The following is a 16,930-nucleotide window of genomic DNA, read 5'->3' on the forward strand; positions in this document are numbered from 1 at the left end:
CCCAGAGGGGGTTGGGGGAGCCGGCGGGGCCTGGGGTGGGCGCCGGCGGGGAGCTGGAGGGCGGGTGCGGAGGTGAGCGCCGGCACCTGGCTCGGCGCCCCGCTCCTCGGCGAGAGGCTCGGCGCGGCCGTTGGGGCCGTTGGAGGAGGCGGGCGAGCTTTGACCCTGGCTGTGCCTGGAGGAGGAGGTGGGAGGTAGGTGCCTGCTCGGGTCCGCTCCCGCTAGTGGTCGCAGCACTGCGCCCCCGGGAGGGATCCGGACCGCGGAGCCCAAAACCCTCTCCCGGATGGAGAGAGGGTGGCGCCTGGCGTGGGATGACGAGCGACGCGGGGACGTGGGGGAGGAGGGATGGCCAGTTTGGGGCTGCGGTGTGTCGCTAGTGGAGGCTGCGGGGCTTGCGGGCTTCGGGATTTGTCGGGGCGAGCCGCAAGAGGCAGTCCTTAGAATGAGTTACTGACTGAGCGGCCCGTGGCTGCTGCAGGGGTAGAGATCCCCGGGAGAGGTCTGGTTAAAAGTCCAGGGGAAGAGCTTACATCATCTTAAAGGCAGGCAAGTGTGAAAATATTTTGGTGTTACAGTAAAGAACGGTGAGCTGGTTTGTGAGCTCCCTGCCCGCTTTTGAGGCTCTGCTGATCCCCCTGTTTTGGCAAGCCAGTTGGGCCCAAGAAATGGAATCTGCTAAATAATTTGTTCCTAGCACGTGTAATGTGCTGGGATCTTTAGATTATTTCAAGGTCCATAGTTGTGATTGCCAAATTGTCATTACTTGCAACGCTAATAGAGTTCTTGCTGAATCTGAGAGAATTGTGATTTTCCTTTCGTGGGTGGGGCTTAATGGGGAGAGGATTAGAAGAGGCACTCCTCCAAGAGTGGATCAAAAAAGTCTGAGCTGCCTGGAGTTTGAAACGGCTAGGGCTTCCCTAACAACACCGTCTGACTGTAGAGTTGGTGGTGAATGATGGATGCCTTGGAACAGTGCATGGCTCAGGAGGAATTGGTTTACCCTTGAGGTGGAAGAAAATTCTGGGAGCTTGATCCTGAGCTGAAAGGTAGGTATGACTTGACACATTTAGGAGACTGAATAAAACTTGAAGAGTGAGCGATCTGGAGAGTGACAAAAATGCCTTTAGAGTTAAACTTGAAGTCAAGCTATCTTGAAATTTAGAAGAAGTTAAGAGGTAGATTTATGGACTTGGATTCATTCAGACAGCAAAACTTCATCCATTTAAACTCCTCTTTTACAAGCTATCATAACACAGAGGCCTGGGAAGCTTAGGTTATTCAAACTAAACAAATAAAAGCTAATGGCCGGTCTGGTCCACTGTTCTGCTTGTTGTCAGTTAAAGTTCCTCAAACAAAATGGTTCTTTGAAAAGAGGATTAGCAGCTGATAGTTAAAATGAAGGCTCTTTTAGTGACTTGCAGGGCCTCTTCCTTCCCTCCTCTTTCCCCATCTGTGCAATGAAGATAATAAAGCCCCAGGATTAAGTAACATGGGTGAAGCAGCTTGAAGATAACTGCGAAGACTGTTATTCCAGGATGAAATGTGAAGATCTCCTCATAACACATTGTGCCTCGTGATAAGACTTGTTAAAGTACATTCCTTTCCAGGCGTGCTGAGGTGTGGTTCGAGAAACTAAAACGCTCACGGCTCAGAAAACGCTCACTGCTCAGATGATTTGTCAGAAGGCTCAAGGCCCGCACAAAGAAGTGTATTCTTGGGTTCTCCAGAAACCTGACCTGGCTGCTCTTTGACAAAGCTGGATGTGACACAGGTTTTATAAAGGCGGACACGACAAAAGTAGACAAAAGTAGTCTTATATGTGGAGTATGCACCTACAGATAAAAGGGTCAAAGACATTGCCCCGAAAGTGTGTGATTTTAGTTCATTTCCCATCCTTAAATTGGAGCCAGTCCAAAGCTTCTTCAGTGATTTTTCCATATATTTTACAGTAGCTGTGAATGAATATATGCCGTTTTGGTGTGACTGTTCGGTCTGGACACAAAGGGTTTTGACCCTGCAAGGGGCTTTGTGTGTCTTTGGTGATTGTGATTATGATTAGCTGCTAATGAAGGTACGCATTAATCTTGAATTCAGAGGTGACCTAGAGAAGTGCACCATTCATTATCTCGAAGGGAGAACAACCTAAAATCTTTGCTTTTGATAGTGGGTCAATAGTATACATAGGACCAGCTGATGTACTGAATTCTGCCTTAATAAACACTGAGCTGCTGCTTGCCAGGCCTAAGGATAAAAAAGATGAGTGTTGCCTTTAGGAGTTTGTTTTATAGGAAATTAACAGTGTAGTGAGGGAGAGAGCAAAAATAGAAAGTAAAAATTGCAAATATGCATAGGTTTCAGAACGGAGAGTTGCGGCTGTGTTTTTGAGGGGAGAGCGAGTTTTCCTGGTAAGTGCATGGTGTCCCGTTCTGTCCGGTCTGCTGCCGAAGTACTGGTGGATTGGTTGTTGGAGCCGGTGGGGTGTGTTAGTGGTAGGGCTAGAGAACAGGGCTATGACCTTTGACCAGGAGATGATAGGGAACTTTTTAAATGGCTTTATCAAGGGGAATTATATTAGATTTCTAGAAGGGTACTTCTACCAAAGTCAGTAATTTGAATGATGTGAAAATGGTCTGAACGTAGGTAATCTAAGTAGCATCTAACAGATCTCAGCCCTACTCAGCAGTTAAATATTTGGAAAATATTTTTTTGAAGCCTCCAGAAACTGTAGGAAAGCAGAAGTGACTGTACAACCAACTTTTATCGAGTATGTTTTACTTTTAAGATTGGGGGAATAGGGATACAAAGATAAATAAGAATATAGCTCCATTTTCAAGCAACTTGTAGTTCGGTAAGAGAAATAAAGTTATAATGCAGTACAGAATCTAAGTGTCATTAAGATCATTTAAAAAAAAAGTCAGGCCCTAGCAATGTAGGATTCTGAGATGAGAGAAGACACAAATTGTCTTCTAAATTAAAAATAAGTTCTTGGGACACCGAGGTGGCTCATTGGTTAAGCTTCTGACTCTTATTTCAGCTCTGATCCTGGTCTCAGGGTTGTGAGCTGAAATCCTGAGTCGGGCTCCTTGCTGGGTGTAGAGCCTGCTTAAGATTCTCTCTCTCCCTCTGCCCTCTTCGACCCCATTCCAAAATAAATAAATAAAAGTTCTTAGGTAGAAATTAAGCCACAACAAATTAGCCAATAATATTTACAGCTTTCATCTGTTAATTCTTGCTTCTTACATTGCCTTCCCTCCCTGTTACTCTCCTGAGTCAGATTTCAGTTTTGACCATCATACTACTAGGTATGTGACCTTGGGCAAGTTATTGCTTGAAGTATTGTCTCTGTCCTTAGTCATCTCATTTGTAATAGAATAATATATACTTCATAGAGTTGTGATTTAAAAATATGTTAATATCCGTATTGGTGCCTAGAAAAATACTTACATTTATCGACTAGTATTATTTCTATTTGATATAAAAATGCTGTAATTGAATAAGAACTAACTTAAGGGCAGAATGTTTTTATTTTTTTGAGTTGCTAGCAGATCTGTGAACATCTAATAAAGTCTCTACATGTAAGGAACTCAATTTTCACATTCTGGAAACTAACCTTTTTGCGTAAATGATTTATTGTCCCCTTTTCATATTTCCTGATCACTTTTCTGAAATCCTATTTCTTCAGCTTTGTCATAAAGTCATTAATTGCCAAATCCACCATGCTTGGTTTTTTTTCAGATCTGGCGCTTTCATGGCCTTTGCTGCTGTTCATCACCCCCTCCTCTTTAAAAATTTCTTTTCCCTTGGCCTTTCCCAGAGCCCACCCCCTACCCCACTACTTATCTACTGTATCTAGGTCCCCTTCACTCACCTGCTACATGTTGATGTTCTTTGGGGTTTTTTCTGCTGCCTTTTGTTTTTCTCTGTGGATTCATCTGCCATATATGTACTGACAACTCACAAATCTGCCCTGATGTCTTTCATCTCTAGCCCCTAGAGTTTATCCCCATTTGAATGTCTTATAAGGGCATCTCTAAACCCAGCACCTTCTACACTGAGCTCATTATCACATACTTACCCACACGTGATTTTATTAACCTTATTCCTCTGTTCTCTTTACCTAAGTGACCCTGTTATCTTGTACCAAAGACCGATGTTCACATGAGAGAATAAATGCCTCCCTTTTGTATACTTGTCATTGTATTTGTCAGTCAACTTCTGAAGTGTTTATCTGTTCTTCATGATCTCATTGTCATGGCTAAGTCCATCAAGCCAACCCTTGACCATTAATTGCTATGATATTTTTGTGCCAGGGCTGCTGAAAACAGAACCTTAATATTTTGGAAACATCAAGTTGGGATGAGATTGCTAGAATAATATTGCTCTACAAGAATCCTAGCACTACATACAATCATGTATAGAGATTTAATGAGTGGCTGGCAGCTACTTATAATCCAAGATGGCTACTGGCCATAGCATATGCTTTTCATCTGAGTATTAATCTAGGTTGTAAAGGTCCCAGTCTTGAGTGTGTCAGTCCTTTGCCAGTAGATTGTCATCTGCTTGTCTGTACTTTCCTGTCCAAAATTTGGCACCTTCAACAGTATTCTTTCTATTCTGTATCCAAGTTATTTACACTTTGATATGAATAGCTGTACTCAACTCCATAATGAGAAATGGAAACAGCATAGTTAATAGACTAAAAATTCTTTAACAGTCGTCTAGTTCAACCTTAGTTTGCAGATGTGGATACTGAAAACCAGAGAACTGATGGCCAGTTCAGGGTTACTCAGTGAATGACAGAAGCCCCTGACACCCCGTCCTAGTGCTCGTTCCTATTCTGTGCAGCTTCCTGAAGTGACACTGTCCTGAGACAAACTCACCATTCGGTTGGGGCCATGACCAGAACAGAAGAAAACTTCAGCAATACAAGTCTGTGTATAATGGAATTTCGGGCAGTGGGGCATATCTCTACTACGTACGTCCCTTATGTAACTTCATAAACTGCTCTCCTGAAGCAGAGAAGGACATCTTACTGCTTGAGTCATAGAAGATCGATAGAGTAAGAACTTTATTTTTGAAAAGAATCTTAATACTTATAAATCAATGTCAATCTATTACCTTCCTTTCTTCTACCAAGTTGAGATTATAACTGAGCCAGAGGGACGCTCCCTTTTGCTAGGTGTGCCAGTCCTCAGCGTGATAGGGGATGGCCTTTCGTGATGGGCTAGAGCCCCGCTGTTAGGCTCCAGCAAAGTAGGGCGTCATTGTGAAGACTGCGTCACCCTTGCTCGCTCATACGTGTGGATAGGTGCTAGAAATGTAATTGGTGGGAAGAGTTTATCATTTGTCTAAGTTGAGATTTCCGCTAACGGGTAGGGGTGCTACCCTCTGGGATTGAGGTAGGAATACTTCCACATAGATTATCTCATTAATTATGCATGAGTGCACTGCCTTTAAAGATATTACAAAATAACCCATGCTCCTAAAACAGTCCAGCGATATCAAAATGTCCTAGTGAAGAAGTGAATGGAGGTAGGGTCCACCCCTCCCTACACCCAGCCCTTTCATCCCACAGGATTGTCCTGTTAGTAACAGTTTGTAACTTGTCTAGACCTTTCTCCTAAAGTTAGGTAGTATTAATATAGTTTGATGTAATAAAACATGGTGATCGTACCATTCTTATTATCCATAATGGTTTTTTTTTCATGCTGTGCAGGGAGATTTGCTTTAACACTCCCAAAGCAGCCCATCTTTTGGGTAAACTATCTGTATTGACTTTTAACTGCTTGCTGATGGACATTTAGATCGTCTCCAGTTTGTTGCCATTATGTTATGCTCGCTCCTTTGTATGATGGGGTATGTAGTAATAGAAGCCTCTTTACAGATTGCAAATTTTTGTGCACTGCTAGATTGCCATCTAAAACTACAAACTACTGACCTCTGCTAAAGTTCTGTTTCCCTTACATAATTGACTATCTGAGTAGCTGTAGGCCTTTTGTAGAATTTCTAACTGGCTTTTCACCGAACAGGGCTGCTTGCTTTTGTTTAAGATACTGCAGACTAATTGATTAATCTGGAAATAAGTATTTTACATTTTGTTACTTATGCCATTCTGCTATTAATTCTGGTATCTGAGAGTGCCGCTATTCGTGCCCATTACTGCTGCTTATCACTGTAATTGCCTTTTAAAAACATGGATTTTTTTCTTATTGTAAGAAAAACACATTCACTTACAGAAAATTTGGGAGACACAAAAACCTAAAGATTACCCATGATATCTGTGTGTGTGAATGACAGGGATAAAGGCCCTTGCCCCTCTTTTCAACTCATAGGTTTGTCATGTTTTCTTCCTTTCTTTTTTTTTTTTAACTTTTAATTTATTTTTTTTTTGAGAGACAGAGAGAGACCTCGTGAGCAGGGGAGGGTCAGAGAGAGAGGGAGATACAGAATCTGAAGCAGGCTCCAGGTCTGAGCTAGCTGTCAGCACAGAGCCCGACGTGGGGCTCGAACCCACAAACCGTGAGATCATGACCTGAGCTGAAGCCGGACACTTAACCGACTGAGCCACCCAGGTGCCCCGGTTAGTCTTGTTTTCTAGTTACATCTATATGTATATACTCATATAATTTTGGAAGTTTTTTAAGACTAAATAAGGTCATGTTAGATCATTGTTCTGCAACATTTTTTTTTAATCAACAAAATATCGTAAAACCTTTCCAAGTTAGTGAAGTATCTAATAATAGCTAACATTTACTGGACACTTAACCATGTACCCAAGACTCTATGTTAAACCCTGCACATGCATAAATTTTTAATAAGGTCATTAAATAAATTTTAAAACTAAATATGCTATTTACCCATATGATAATCCTTTGAGACTAAAGACTTTTTATACTCTTCTTTTGCATATGAGGAAAATGAAGTTCAGAGATTTCTGTGCAGAGCCACTTAGTTTGTAGCGGGTAGAACTGAGGTTTGCGACCTGGTCTGGCCTAGGATCCTGTGTTCTTAACTGTTACACCAGACTGTTCCTCGGAACCGCAGCAACAGTTGGTTCAGGGGGTGTTTGTGAGTTTAAACTATAGCATGTGGTTCCTGCTCCTGAAGCTACTAAGGTGGCTTTCTGATGCAGATACTGGCTTGGAGCTTCACCAAGATTGTATCCTTCAACCCAAAGGGTTATGCATGAGACATTTTACCATAATTTGTATCTTCACACTATTTTGTGCAGCTTTTGCCCAGTTGGAGATGTGGGTTAATAATGAGTGACGGCCTTTAATAATTGGTAGGAATATTGCTTTCTGAGCCTTTCCTCCGCTAAAGCAGCAGCATGTGTTGGCTAAGAGAATGGGCTCTGGAGCTGGGGGGTGGTGGGGAGCTAACCTTTCTGTGCCTCAATTTCCTTATCTGTAAAAAGGAAATGACACAGGATTGTTGTGAGAATTGACATCATAATAAAGGCAAAGCATTTAGAACAGCACCTGGCATGTGTTTGTTACATCAGTTCCCTAGGTATTAGGTATGCTGTGCTTAGTTAGTTCTTCACCTATTCTCTCATTAAATACCCACCACCGACCTCCGAAAAGAGAGTACTCCCCATTTTCCATGCGAGGAAACCAGCCGGGAGAGACTTGGTCAGGATGTGCTCCGAGTCTGTCTGGCTCAGGCCTGTGAGGCTTGCCCTGTTTGCGCTGTCCCCCCAAGCTGCCAGGCCTCCTCGGAGCCACAGACTCAGCAAAAGGGGTGGTAAGGGAATGCTGCATTTGCAGTTTCAGCCATTCAGATAGCTATTCAAACTTAAGTTATGAGGAGTTTGTTTCTGTGGAAAATTTCTGTGCTTTTAAATTATGCCGCCCAGATGAATTAGTTTAGATTTGAAATTTGTGAAGGGTAGATTTTCCAGGAAGTTGAATTTAGTGTGTTTCTACACTGATAACGCAAACGTGAATGGTTTTGTGTAAGATAGCAGAGATATTTATAATGCAATTAAAATCCATAGTCTCCTTTGGAACAAAAATATAGATAGTAGTATTCTTGTTTAAGGTAACCATAATATATTTTGCTTTCTGAGAGTAATAACATCTATTTAAAATACGTTGATAACTGAATTTCTAATTTTTATGAGTGAATTTATAAAGTAGGACCAATATGTAAAGACATAGGTTTAACAGTTTTCTTAACCTGACAATTTGGTAACTCTAACTTTGTGAGAGATTTTAGTGAAGACTCTAGTTAGCTGTCAGTGACAAACCCTGTGCACTATTTAGAAGCCTCGATGGGATAGTGTTACCACATTTCTGTAACGAAAAGCTATTATTTTCTGACACTTGATGGAAGTTTTAGAATTCTGATTAGGTAGGCAATTGCGCCTTCTCAAGTTTGAATTTCAAGTGAACTTGAAAAGAGCACTTAAAATATTGTACTGTGTGAAGGAAATCTTGTAATCAGGACACTACTTACGTTTCTGCTGAGCTCCCTTTCAGTCAGTAGTTGGGTAAGAGATTTGCGGGATGAGGAGAGTGATACTTTTCTCTAAAGGACTCACGTCTTTTGCATCTTTTCCATTGCTGTTTCCCTTTGCTGGCCAGAATGAACATGTCAGTTTATCATCAGTTATTGAGTATTGTTCTGTCTGTTAAGATTGGTGGAGGGAATACAAGACTTAAAATGTGTGTTACATGCGAGTCTAGCTAGGAACGATGCCACAAATTACTAAGTAAACAGAGGACCTAGGAAATAGTTTCGTGAGCTGTGCGGAAGGGATGAGGGTGGTGGTTCTGGGCTGAAGATGCGTTAGGTTGGGGTGAGGTGAGAGACGGAGGCGTGAGTGGAGCACACAGGCTGGAAGTGAGTGGGCTGTATGTGAGATGCGGTTCATTTTATAAACATTTATTTAGCACCTGCTTTGTTTCAGGCACTGTTTGACACCGTATAGGAAAGTTCATATATAACTTCCTATAAAAGTTCATAAACTAGTGGTGGGAGGCATCTATAATAATACAGACTTATTCATTGTACTACTGGATGATACTGTCAGAAAGCTGATTGTTGCACTTGTATATGATGTCACTTTAGTTCTGTTTCAGCTAGGGACATGTACATTATGGGAGGGACTCAAACTGCATAACAAATTACTCCAGAACTTCGCAGCTTAAAATGACAAACATTTATTTCCCAGTTTCTGTCCATCAGGAATCTGGGTGCAGTTTGTCTGGGTGCCTCTGGCTCGGGATCTCTCGCTGGGCTGCTGTGAAGATGTTGGCCAAGGTCGCAGTCATCAAGATGTGACTAGGGGAGGATCTGCTTCTAAACTCACTCCTGCGAGTCTAGGCAGGCTTCAGGTCTTCACTGGCTATTGACTGGAGACATGGAGACATAACTCCTTGCCACATTGGCCTCTGCTCACAATATGACAGAAAGAGGGACCCCAGAGGCAGTGAGTGATAAGGGATCCCATACAGAAGCCACAGCCTTTTTATAACCTAAATATGGAAGAGAAATCTTGTCACCTCTTGGTGTATTCTATTTGTTAGAAGCTAGCCACTAAATCCAGCCCACATTCAAGGAGCAGGGGCACCCAAAGGTGTGCACACCAGGAAGCAGGGATAACTGGGAGTCATTTTAGAGGTTGCCTATTCCCAGATTTTACATGTGATTATTGCACGTTGAGACCCCCAGAGAGAGTCTTTTGTATAGAAGGAAGAGCAGTAACCAGCCAGGGAGCTTTTCTGATGGAAACAACAACAACAACAACAGGCAATGTGTGTAATTAAGCTGAACCACAAGTGTTTTTGCTAAATGTCTACAAACTTTTGGGTTTTTTTTTAAATTTATTTTTTATTTTTTTATTTTTGAGAGACAGAGACAGTCTGAGCAGGGGAGGGTCAGAGAGAGAGGGAGACACAGAACCGGAAGCAGGCTCTAGGCTCTGAGCCAGCTGTCAGCACAGAGCCCGACTCGGGGCTCGAACCCATGAACTGTGAGATCATGACCTGAGCTGAAGCCTGATGCTTAACCGACTGAGCCACCCAGGCGCCCCTACAAAATTTTGGTTTTGATATTGTCTTAATATTTACTCTAGAACACAAAATGGTAAAATGAGTGATTCCACCTTCGTTAAACTTTCTATAGAACTGAACTCATTTCTGAGAATTGTTGCCAAACCTTTTGAAAGCAAAGTATTTCTGAATGAGAAAAAAGCTGTTGTTTGTGGCATAGCAGAGGTTTACAAGTATGCCTCAATTTAGGCAGTAGATATGTTCCTTTAAGGATTGTATACTCTGAGTGGAATGATTTCAGGTGAACTATGGGACTCATTCTCTTGAAGAAATTTGATGGAAATCTTTTTTATTCTATTCTACTTTTAACTCTTATCTTTCTGTATATAGAGGCTTATGTGTACAGTGTAGAAAGGTTACTTGGTGATGGAGTGAAAAGAGCAGATTTGAAGATAGTTTTGTGTCTGGGCTTCACAGCCAACTAGAAATGTGGCTTCAGGCAATCCTGTTGGCTTCTCTGAGCCCAAGTTTTCTGTCTCTAATACAGATAGACATATATGAAAGAAAATGCTTTGACATGAAGAATGATAAATTAATGAAACTTACTGAAATCTTCATTTTTCAGAAAGGATACCATTAATTTCAGATGTCTCACTATTTTCCAATTTTCTGTTAGGTTCTAACCTAGAAAATGCTACTAGACAGTTCTTAAGTTCTGCATAATCATTTTACCCAGTAAAGACTAGAGTACTCTTGCCTATTTATACCCGAAATATGTCATTGCTACTTTGGCAACATGTTAGAGAAGCCAAAGTAGTTCTTCAGAAAAGAGTAAGGTAGGGGCGCCTGGGTGGCTCAGTCGGTTAAGCAGCTGACTTCGGCTCAGGTCATGATCTCACGGTTCGTGGGTTCGAGCCCTGTATCGGGCTCTGTGCTGACAGCTCAGAGCCTGGAGCCTGCTTCAGATTCTGTATCTCCCTCTCTCTCTGCCCCTCCCCTACTCATGCTCTGTTTCTGTCTCAATAATAAATAAAAACATAAAAAATAAAAGAGTAAGGTAACATTTTTACTGAAGCTACTGCAATTTTGCTACAATTACTAAAATTTTTTGTTATGTAGAATGACTTACTGGAATGTACATTGAGAAATACTTGGAATCAAGAAAGTTTATTAAATGCCTGTGTATATGTTACTCACCAGGAGGGAAAAAACCTCTCTGATATAGAGAGTAGGAGAAATAATTTTTATGGATTACTTTATAGATTTTTTTATCTTACTTCATTTCAAGGTTATTCCTCCACAATCTTAGATGAAAGGACTTTTACAAGATGGTTAAGTTCTTTAATCTTCAAGATTTACTCATAAAATTCACTCATGAATTTGACCTGTCTTGGAATCTAAGCAGCTTCCCCAACCAATGGTATATATAGAGAAATGGGGGTGACAGCTTACTTGAATCTGAAATGATTTACCTTTTCCATTCTCCTTCTATAATGAATCTCTAACAACAATTCTAGTATAATCGAGTTTGTTCTTATGCGACTTGTCTTGGGTGCTCATGGTTCACTATGTAATGATTTGCTATGACTTTGCTATGTGGAACTTTGTTGTGTGTTTCTGCACTTGGTTTTAATGGAGTCTTTCTTGGCTGCCTTTGAAGCTTTCAAAATTGAAATACTTGTGATAGTGTTAGGTTTATGCAAAGCAGAGATATTCCTGTTAGTTTTTTTTTCTTTTGAAATTAATAGTGATTTATTAATAATATCTTTATAAAAATAGTTTGTAACCTTAAACAAAAATTTAGCTGTGGTTGAGCTAGGATAGAATGACTTGCTTAAATTAGTCTCTTGGTTTGGGGATGCATATTGATTAATAGTCTGGTTGGATAATTTTTCTTTTATTACTAGCCTCCTGGTGTATAATTTGGTGCATCACTGAACAGAAGAGGATACATAGAAACTTTTAGATTGTGTGAAGTATATGAGTTGGTTAAGTTCTTTTTTTGGTAGAGCTTCAAAGTGGAGTTTTTGGTTTTCATTGTGAACATTTAACTAGACTTGAATATTTCACAGTTGGTTATTTCTAGTTGTTATTTTTTTTTTCTTGTTGCTATTTTGATTAACAAATTCACTGTCCAAACCTGTAGACCCTGGAGAGCTGACTTCATAGAGAAAGAATAACTGACTTAAACTACAATTTTTAAAGAATGGATGTGTAGCAGACATTTTGATGTTTGATCTTTCTGTGAGAAGAGAAAAGGTACTTACAGTAGTATTGTGTCTTATTTAAAAAAAAAAAAAAGAATAAGGGCTTGGAAAAGTGCCTGTTCTGATCTGGTGCCTCCCCTCGATGTAATGATTACAAAGAATTAACCCACTGACTAATATGTTTTTATGAGGACATCTGTCTCCAGATTTTCTCAGGATTTGTGTTCAACTTTTATTATTAAGAGCAACAGTGCCTTTGGTTATAGATTGTGGAATCCCCTGTCATTTATATCAAACAGATCTGTATCTGGATGATGATGATGATGGCGATGATGACAACTGATAGTAATTATGTGTGTCTCATATGCTGGGTCACGTGCTAAGTACTTCTTTATGTGCATGAGCTCCCGTACTGCTCAGGGGAAACCATGAAGTAAGCCTTATTATGGCATTTTATCAGTAAGGAAACTAGGGTTTGGAGAGGTTAAGTAACGTACCCAAAGCAGAGCTGGGCTGGAGTAGACGGGTTTATTGCCCCTTGGATCCTGTTTTGTTTATGGCTACGAGCTCTGAAAGCAAAAAGTGAAATGATTGTCATTCTTGGTGCAGATCTTTATCCTGCATATCCTGTTGCTGAAGGCACCCATTTACGGACAGGGAGAAGTGCAAATAGTTCGAGGTGCTCTTACTAAGGGACATGAGAAGAAAAATAGCAAAAATCGGTGCCGGATTGGGTGACAACCACCTATATGTGTGTGACATTGTAAAATGTAATACAGCACATAACATCATTTGCGTTAGTCTATATTCTAGACTGCTGTTATGACCTAGGGATCATTCTTGATTTCTCTTTTGCGCATATTTCATTCCATCTTCCAAGTCCTGAAGATTCTCTTTCCAAAACACATCCCTAATTGATCTACCTGTGTCTATTTCTGTTCAAGCTGTGGTGTAAAACTGTCCTCTTGCCTGCACTCCTGCAGTAGCTTCATGTCTCCCAGCCTCCATTATTGCCCACCTATTATATACCCGGGGGGGTAGAGTAGTTGAAGTGATGTTTTCAGAGCCTAGAGTAGATCCTGTTGCTTTACTGCTTGAGTGTCTTCCATGGCGTTTCATTGCTACTTAGACAAAATCCAGCTTCCTACCGTCCGTCCTTGCGTACTTCAAAGATCCTGGCCTTCTTTTATGGGTTTTCATTTCATTCCTCTACCTGGGCTGCTCCAGCCCAGGAGCATCTTGTGGCTGACTGCGTATCGGTTAGGTCTGAGTTTAAATGTCAGCATTCCGATGCAGCCTTCCTTGATGAATCTAGATTTCCCCACTCCAGGACTCTCACGTTTTCTCTACTCAGCTTTCTGTATAGTTCTCATCACTGTCTGACTGTGAGGTTAATTTATTGCCTAGTTATCTGTTTCTACCCTTACTAGAATGTGAACTTGAGAGCAGGGCTTTCCCCGTGCCTAGAAAAGGGTGGCTGGCACATAGTAGCATATATTATTGAATGAATGAAAATTTTCATCTCACTTCACTATTACATTATGAATATTTCTACAATCTTCAGAATGGGTTGTGAACTCTTTGTTTCATAATCCAGATATTGCCTAAAAACACATTTCATTTGGCTTATAAAAAAATACTTGAAGTGTAACCAACATCCAGTCAAGTGCACGGATCTTAAGTGTCCAACTTGAAGGATTATACTAATGTGCATACTTGTGCGGCCACCTCTCGGATCACCGTGTAAAAGGCTCTTTCACATCTTCCAGACAGACACTCCCCCCTTCCCACAAGGCACCTTGCATAATTTTTAAAATTAGCTTCTAACATTAGGAGATTTCACAAAATTGCATTTGAATTTTTTATGGTGGAGAAATACTTATTTCTTCCATTTTTCTGTATAAAAAAGTGGAAATATGATGGTAGGCTGAAATGTTATATGAAAGGTTCTTAGTCCACTTTATTCACATATATTTCTGGCCTTTTATGTGTTTGTTAACCACCCTAACTCGACATGGTTGTGTTTAAAGGTGTTCTGTTGTATAAATGTGTCATTTATGTAACCAGTCTCTTGTGGAAATACAAGCTATTTCTGATTTCAAGAGCAACTTGTAGAGGAATCTTTTGTACAAGTCTTTTTTCTTTTAGTTTCAAGTTTTTATTTTAATTCCAGTTAACATACAGTGTAATATTGGATTCATGTGTAGAATTCAGTGATTCGTCACTTAGTGCTCAGTGCTCATCACAAGCGCCCTCTTTAACGCCCATCCCCCCACCCTCCCTCCATCACCCCTCACTTTGTTCTCTGTAGTTAAGAGTCTTTTTCCCTGGTTTGCCTCTCTTTTTTTCTCCCCACATGTTTATCTTGTTTTGTTTCTTAAATTCCACATAAAAAATATGGAATGTTTTGTGAATTCGTCATCCTTGCACAGAGGCCATGCTAGTCTTCTCTGTAGTGTTCCAATTTTAGTATATGTGCTGTTGAAATGAGCAAAAATCATTATTTTACTAGGATAAAACTTTACAAGTAATATTTCTAGGTCAAATATATTTTTAAGATTTGATACACATTGCCAAATTGCTGGTAGTTGTGTAAAATGGTGTGATCTTTGTGGTGAGCAGTGTATTGGGAGTATGCTGTTTTCTGCATCTGTGCCACCACTGGGAACTGCAATTAAAATATTTTTTTTGCTAATATAGTTAGTAAAAACAAAAAATGAGAATGCTACCTAAGAAGTTTTTCTTTCTCTTATCTGTATAAATACTTCGCACTTTATTTTAGAGGATATAATATAGTAATACCTATTACTTAGTGCTGTACCTAGATTTATATTCTGAGTCGAATCTGTTACTGTGTACACAGTTACTGTGTACTTCATAAATGAAATAATGTGAATACTTTGGTAGAACCCTTTACTCCTGATTCTTTATTTTTTAATGATTTTTAAATTTTTTTATGTTTATTTAGTTTTGAGAGAGACAGAGACAGAGTATGAATGGGGGAAGGGCAGAGAGAGAAGTAGACACAGAATCTGAAGCAGGCTCCAGGCCCTGAGCTGTCACCACAGAGCCCGATGCAGGGCTCAAGCTCACAAACCGTGAGATCATGACCTGAGCCAAAGTCGGACGCTTAACCGATGAGCCACCCAGGCGCCCCTCTTTACTCCTGGTTCTTAAACACACGTACATACACGTGCACACATGCACACAGCTTATCATTCTGCTCTACGACAGGAGTGTGGGAATAACCAATGCAAAATCCTTTTTACACATTGGTTTTATATTTGCCTTTATTTTCAGTTCAATGCTGTTATTTCATGATTTGCTTTTTAAGGAGATGCCTACATAGAAGAGTGACAGCAGCTGGACTGCATGTTTCACTGCTGAGCTGGTTCCTCAGGTATCCTGGCCCGGGTGATTGCTATGGGAGAGCGGATGACTGTTACAGATCCAGATCTGTCTTCAGGTACCAGAGTCTAAGTGCCAACTACAGCAGCACTTGTAAAGGTGGATTTGTAAATGCAGCTGTAAAATGACTACCACAAGTATTGAAGATGTAACTAGAGAGAGACATAAATAGTTGTAAAATATCTAAATTTTATCTTCAGAAAAATTATCTGGGAAAGCTAAGAATTGTGCCATAATTAGTGGGGTTAAATGCCTTTGGATGATGGGTTTGATTGTTACTATTTTTGAGAGAAACGTTTATGCGTTTGAAATAAATTTGTTGGCTACTTCAATACACTTTGATTTATTCCTTTAATACATAACATTTGACATAGGTGGTTTCTGTCTGTTATTTTTGTAAATCTAAAATACTGCGAACTAAGAGTATATTGTAGCTTGACATGCGCACTAAGAGCATTCTATTGTGTCTTTTTGAAGAAAAAAGAAGTACAGTTGACTCTTGAACAACATGGGTTTGAACTGTGTGGGTCCACTTATACAAGAATGTTTTTCAATAATGTACCATGCTGCATATGTCTTTTCTCTTCCTTACAATTTTTTTAATAACATTTTCTTTTCTCTAGCTTGCTTTATTGTAAGAATACAGGATATATAATACATGTAACATACAAAATATGTGTTACTCAATTGCTTATGTTATTGGCAAGGCTTCTGGTCAACAGTACGTTATTAGTAGTTAAATTTGGGGTGAATCAGAAGTTACAGATTTTTCAGCTGCGTGGGAAGTCAGTGCAGTGTTCAAAGGTCCATTTTGTGTAGTTTTCATACACAGAAACACAAATCCAGCTTCGTCTGAATTTGAAGATATTTGAAAATATTTATATAATTCAACATTTTTGGTAATGGAGATAGTTTGCTTTGCATGTGTTTTATGAATTGTTTAAATACCTTTTGTTCTTTCAGAAAGCAAAAATATCTGTCAATATACCTCAGAAACAAAGATGTCTCCATCAAGTTTATACTCACAGCAAGTGCTATGTTCTTCAATACCTTTATCAAAAAATGTGCACAGTTTTTTCAGTGCCTTCTGCACAGAAGAGAATATTGAACAAAGTATTTCATATCTTGATCAGGTAAAAAAAAATTATTTTGAGTGAGAAGAGTAGCATAAGTCATGTTATGTAATAGAACAAATCAAAGTTATGAGAAAAACACTTGTCAAGCCCAGGTATGTTATTCTGTATTGGCCTGGGGCTGACAACACGCTAGCAGTGCAGAGAACCACGGTGATCATCTAGTCTGGATACACGGTAA

The 16,930-nt window shown here is 40.1% G+C and overlaps 1 protein-coding gene and 1 non-coding gene across 9 annotated transcripts in view; one reads left to right on the forward strand and one right to left on the reverse strand.

Annotated features, from left to right (window-relative positions):
• The first annotated feature begins 58 nt into the window (after positions 1–58).
• SSX2IP (SSX family member 2 interacting protein) overlaps positions 59–16,930 on the forward strand; it is a 39,774-nt gene continuing 22,902 nt past the window's right edge. For 4 of the 8 annotated variants that reach the window (XM_029948992.1, XM_029948994.1, XM_029948995.1 and 1 more), the window contains exons 1-3: positions 66–194; positions 15,543–15,674; positions 16,580–16,749. In XM_029948992.1, coding sequence (XP_029804852.1) covers positions 15,632–15,674; positions 16,580–16,749 — 213 coding nt within the window. In that variant the 5' untranslated portion in view covers positions 66–194; positions 15,543–15,631. Of the gene's footprint in view, positions 195–948; positions 1,050–15,542; positions 15,675–16,579; positions 16,750–16,930 lie in introns of those variants that run through there. The other 4 variants (XR_003912252.1, XM_029948997.1, XM_029948998.1 and 1 more) reach the window with 4 other exon arrangements.
• On the reverse strand, positions 14,600–14,702 carry LOC115300516. The gene has a single exon (XR_003912688.1). It is a non-coding gene; the product is annotated as a U6 spliceosomal RNA (small nuclear RNA).

This window comes from Suricata suricatta, chromosome 8 (genome assembly GCF_006229205.1).
Source record: "Suricata suricatta isolate VVHF042 chromosome 8, meerkat_22Aug2017_6uvM2_HiC, whole genome shotgun sequence".
Taxonomy (NCBI): domain Eukaryota; kingdom Metazoa; phylum Chordata; class Mammalia; order Carnivora; family Herpestidae; genus Suricata; species Suricata suricatta.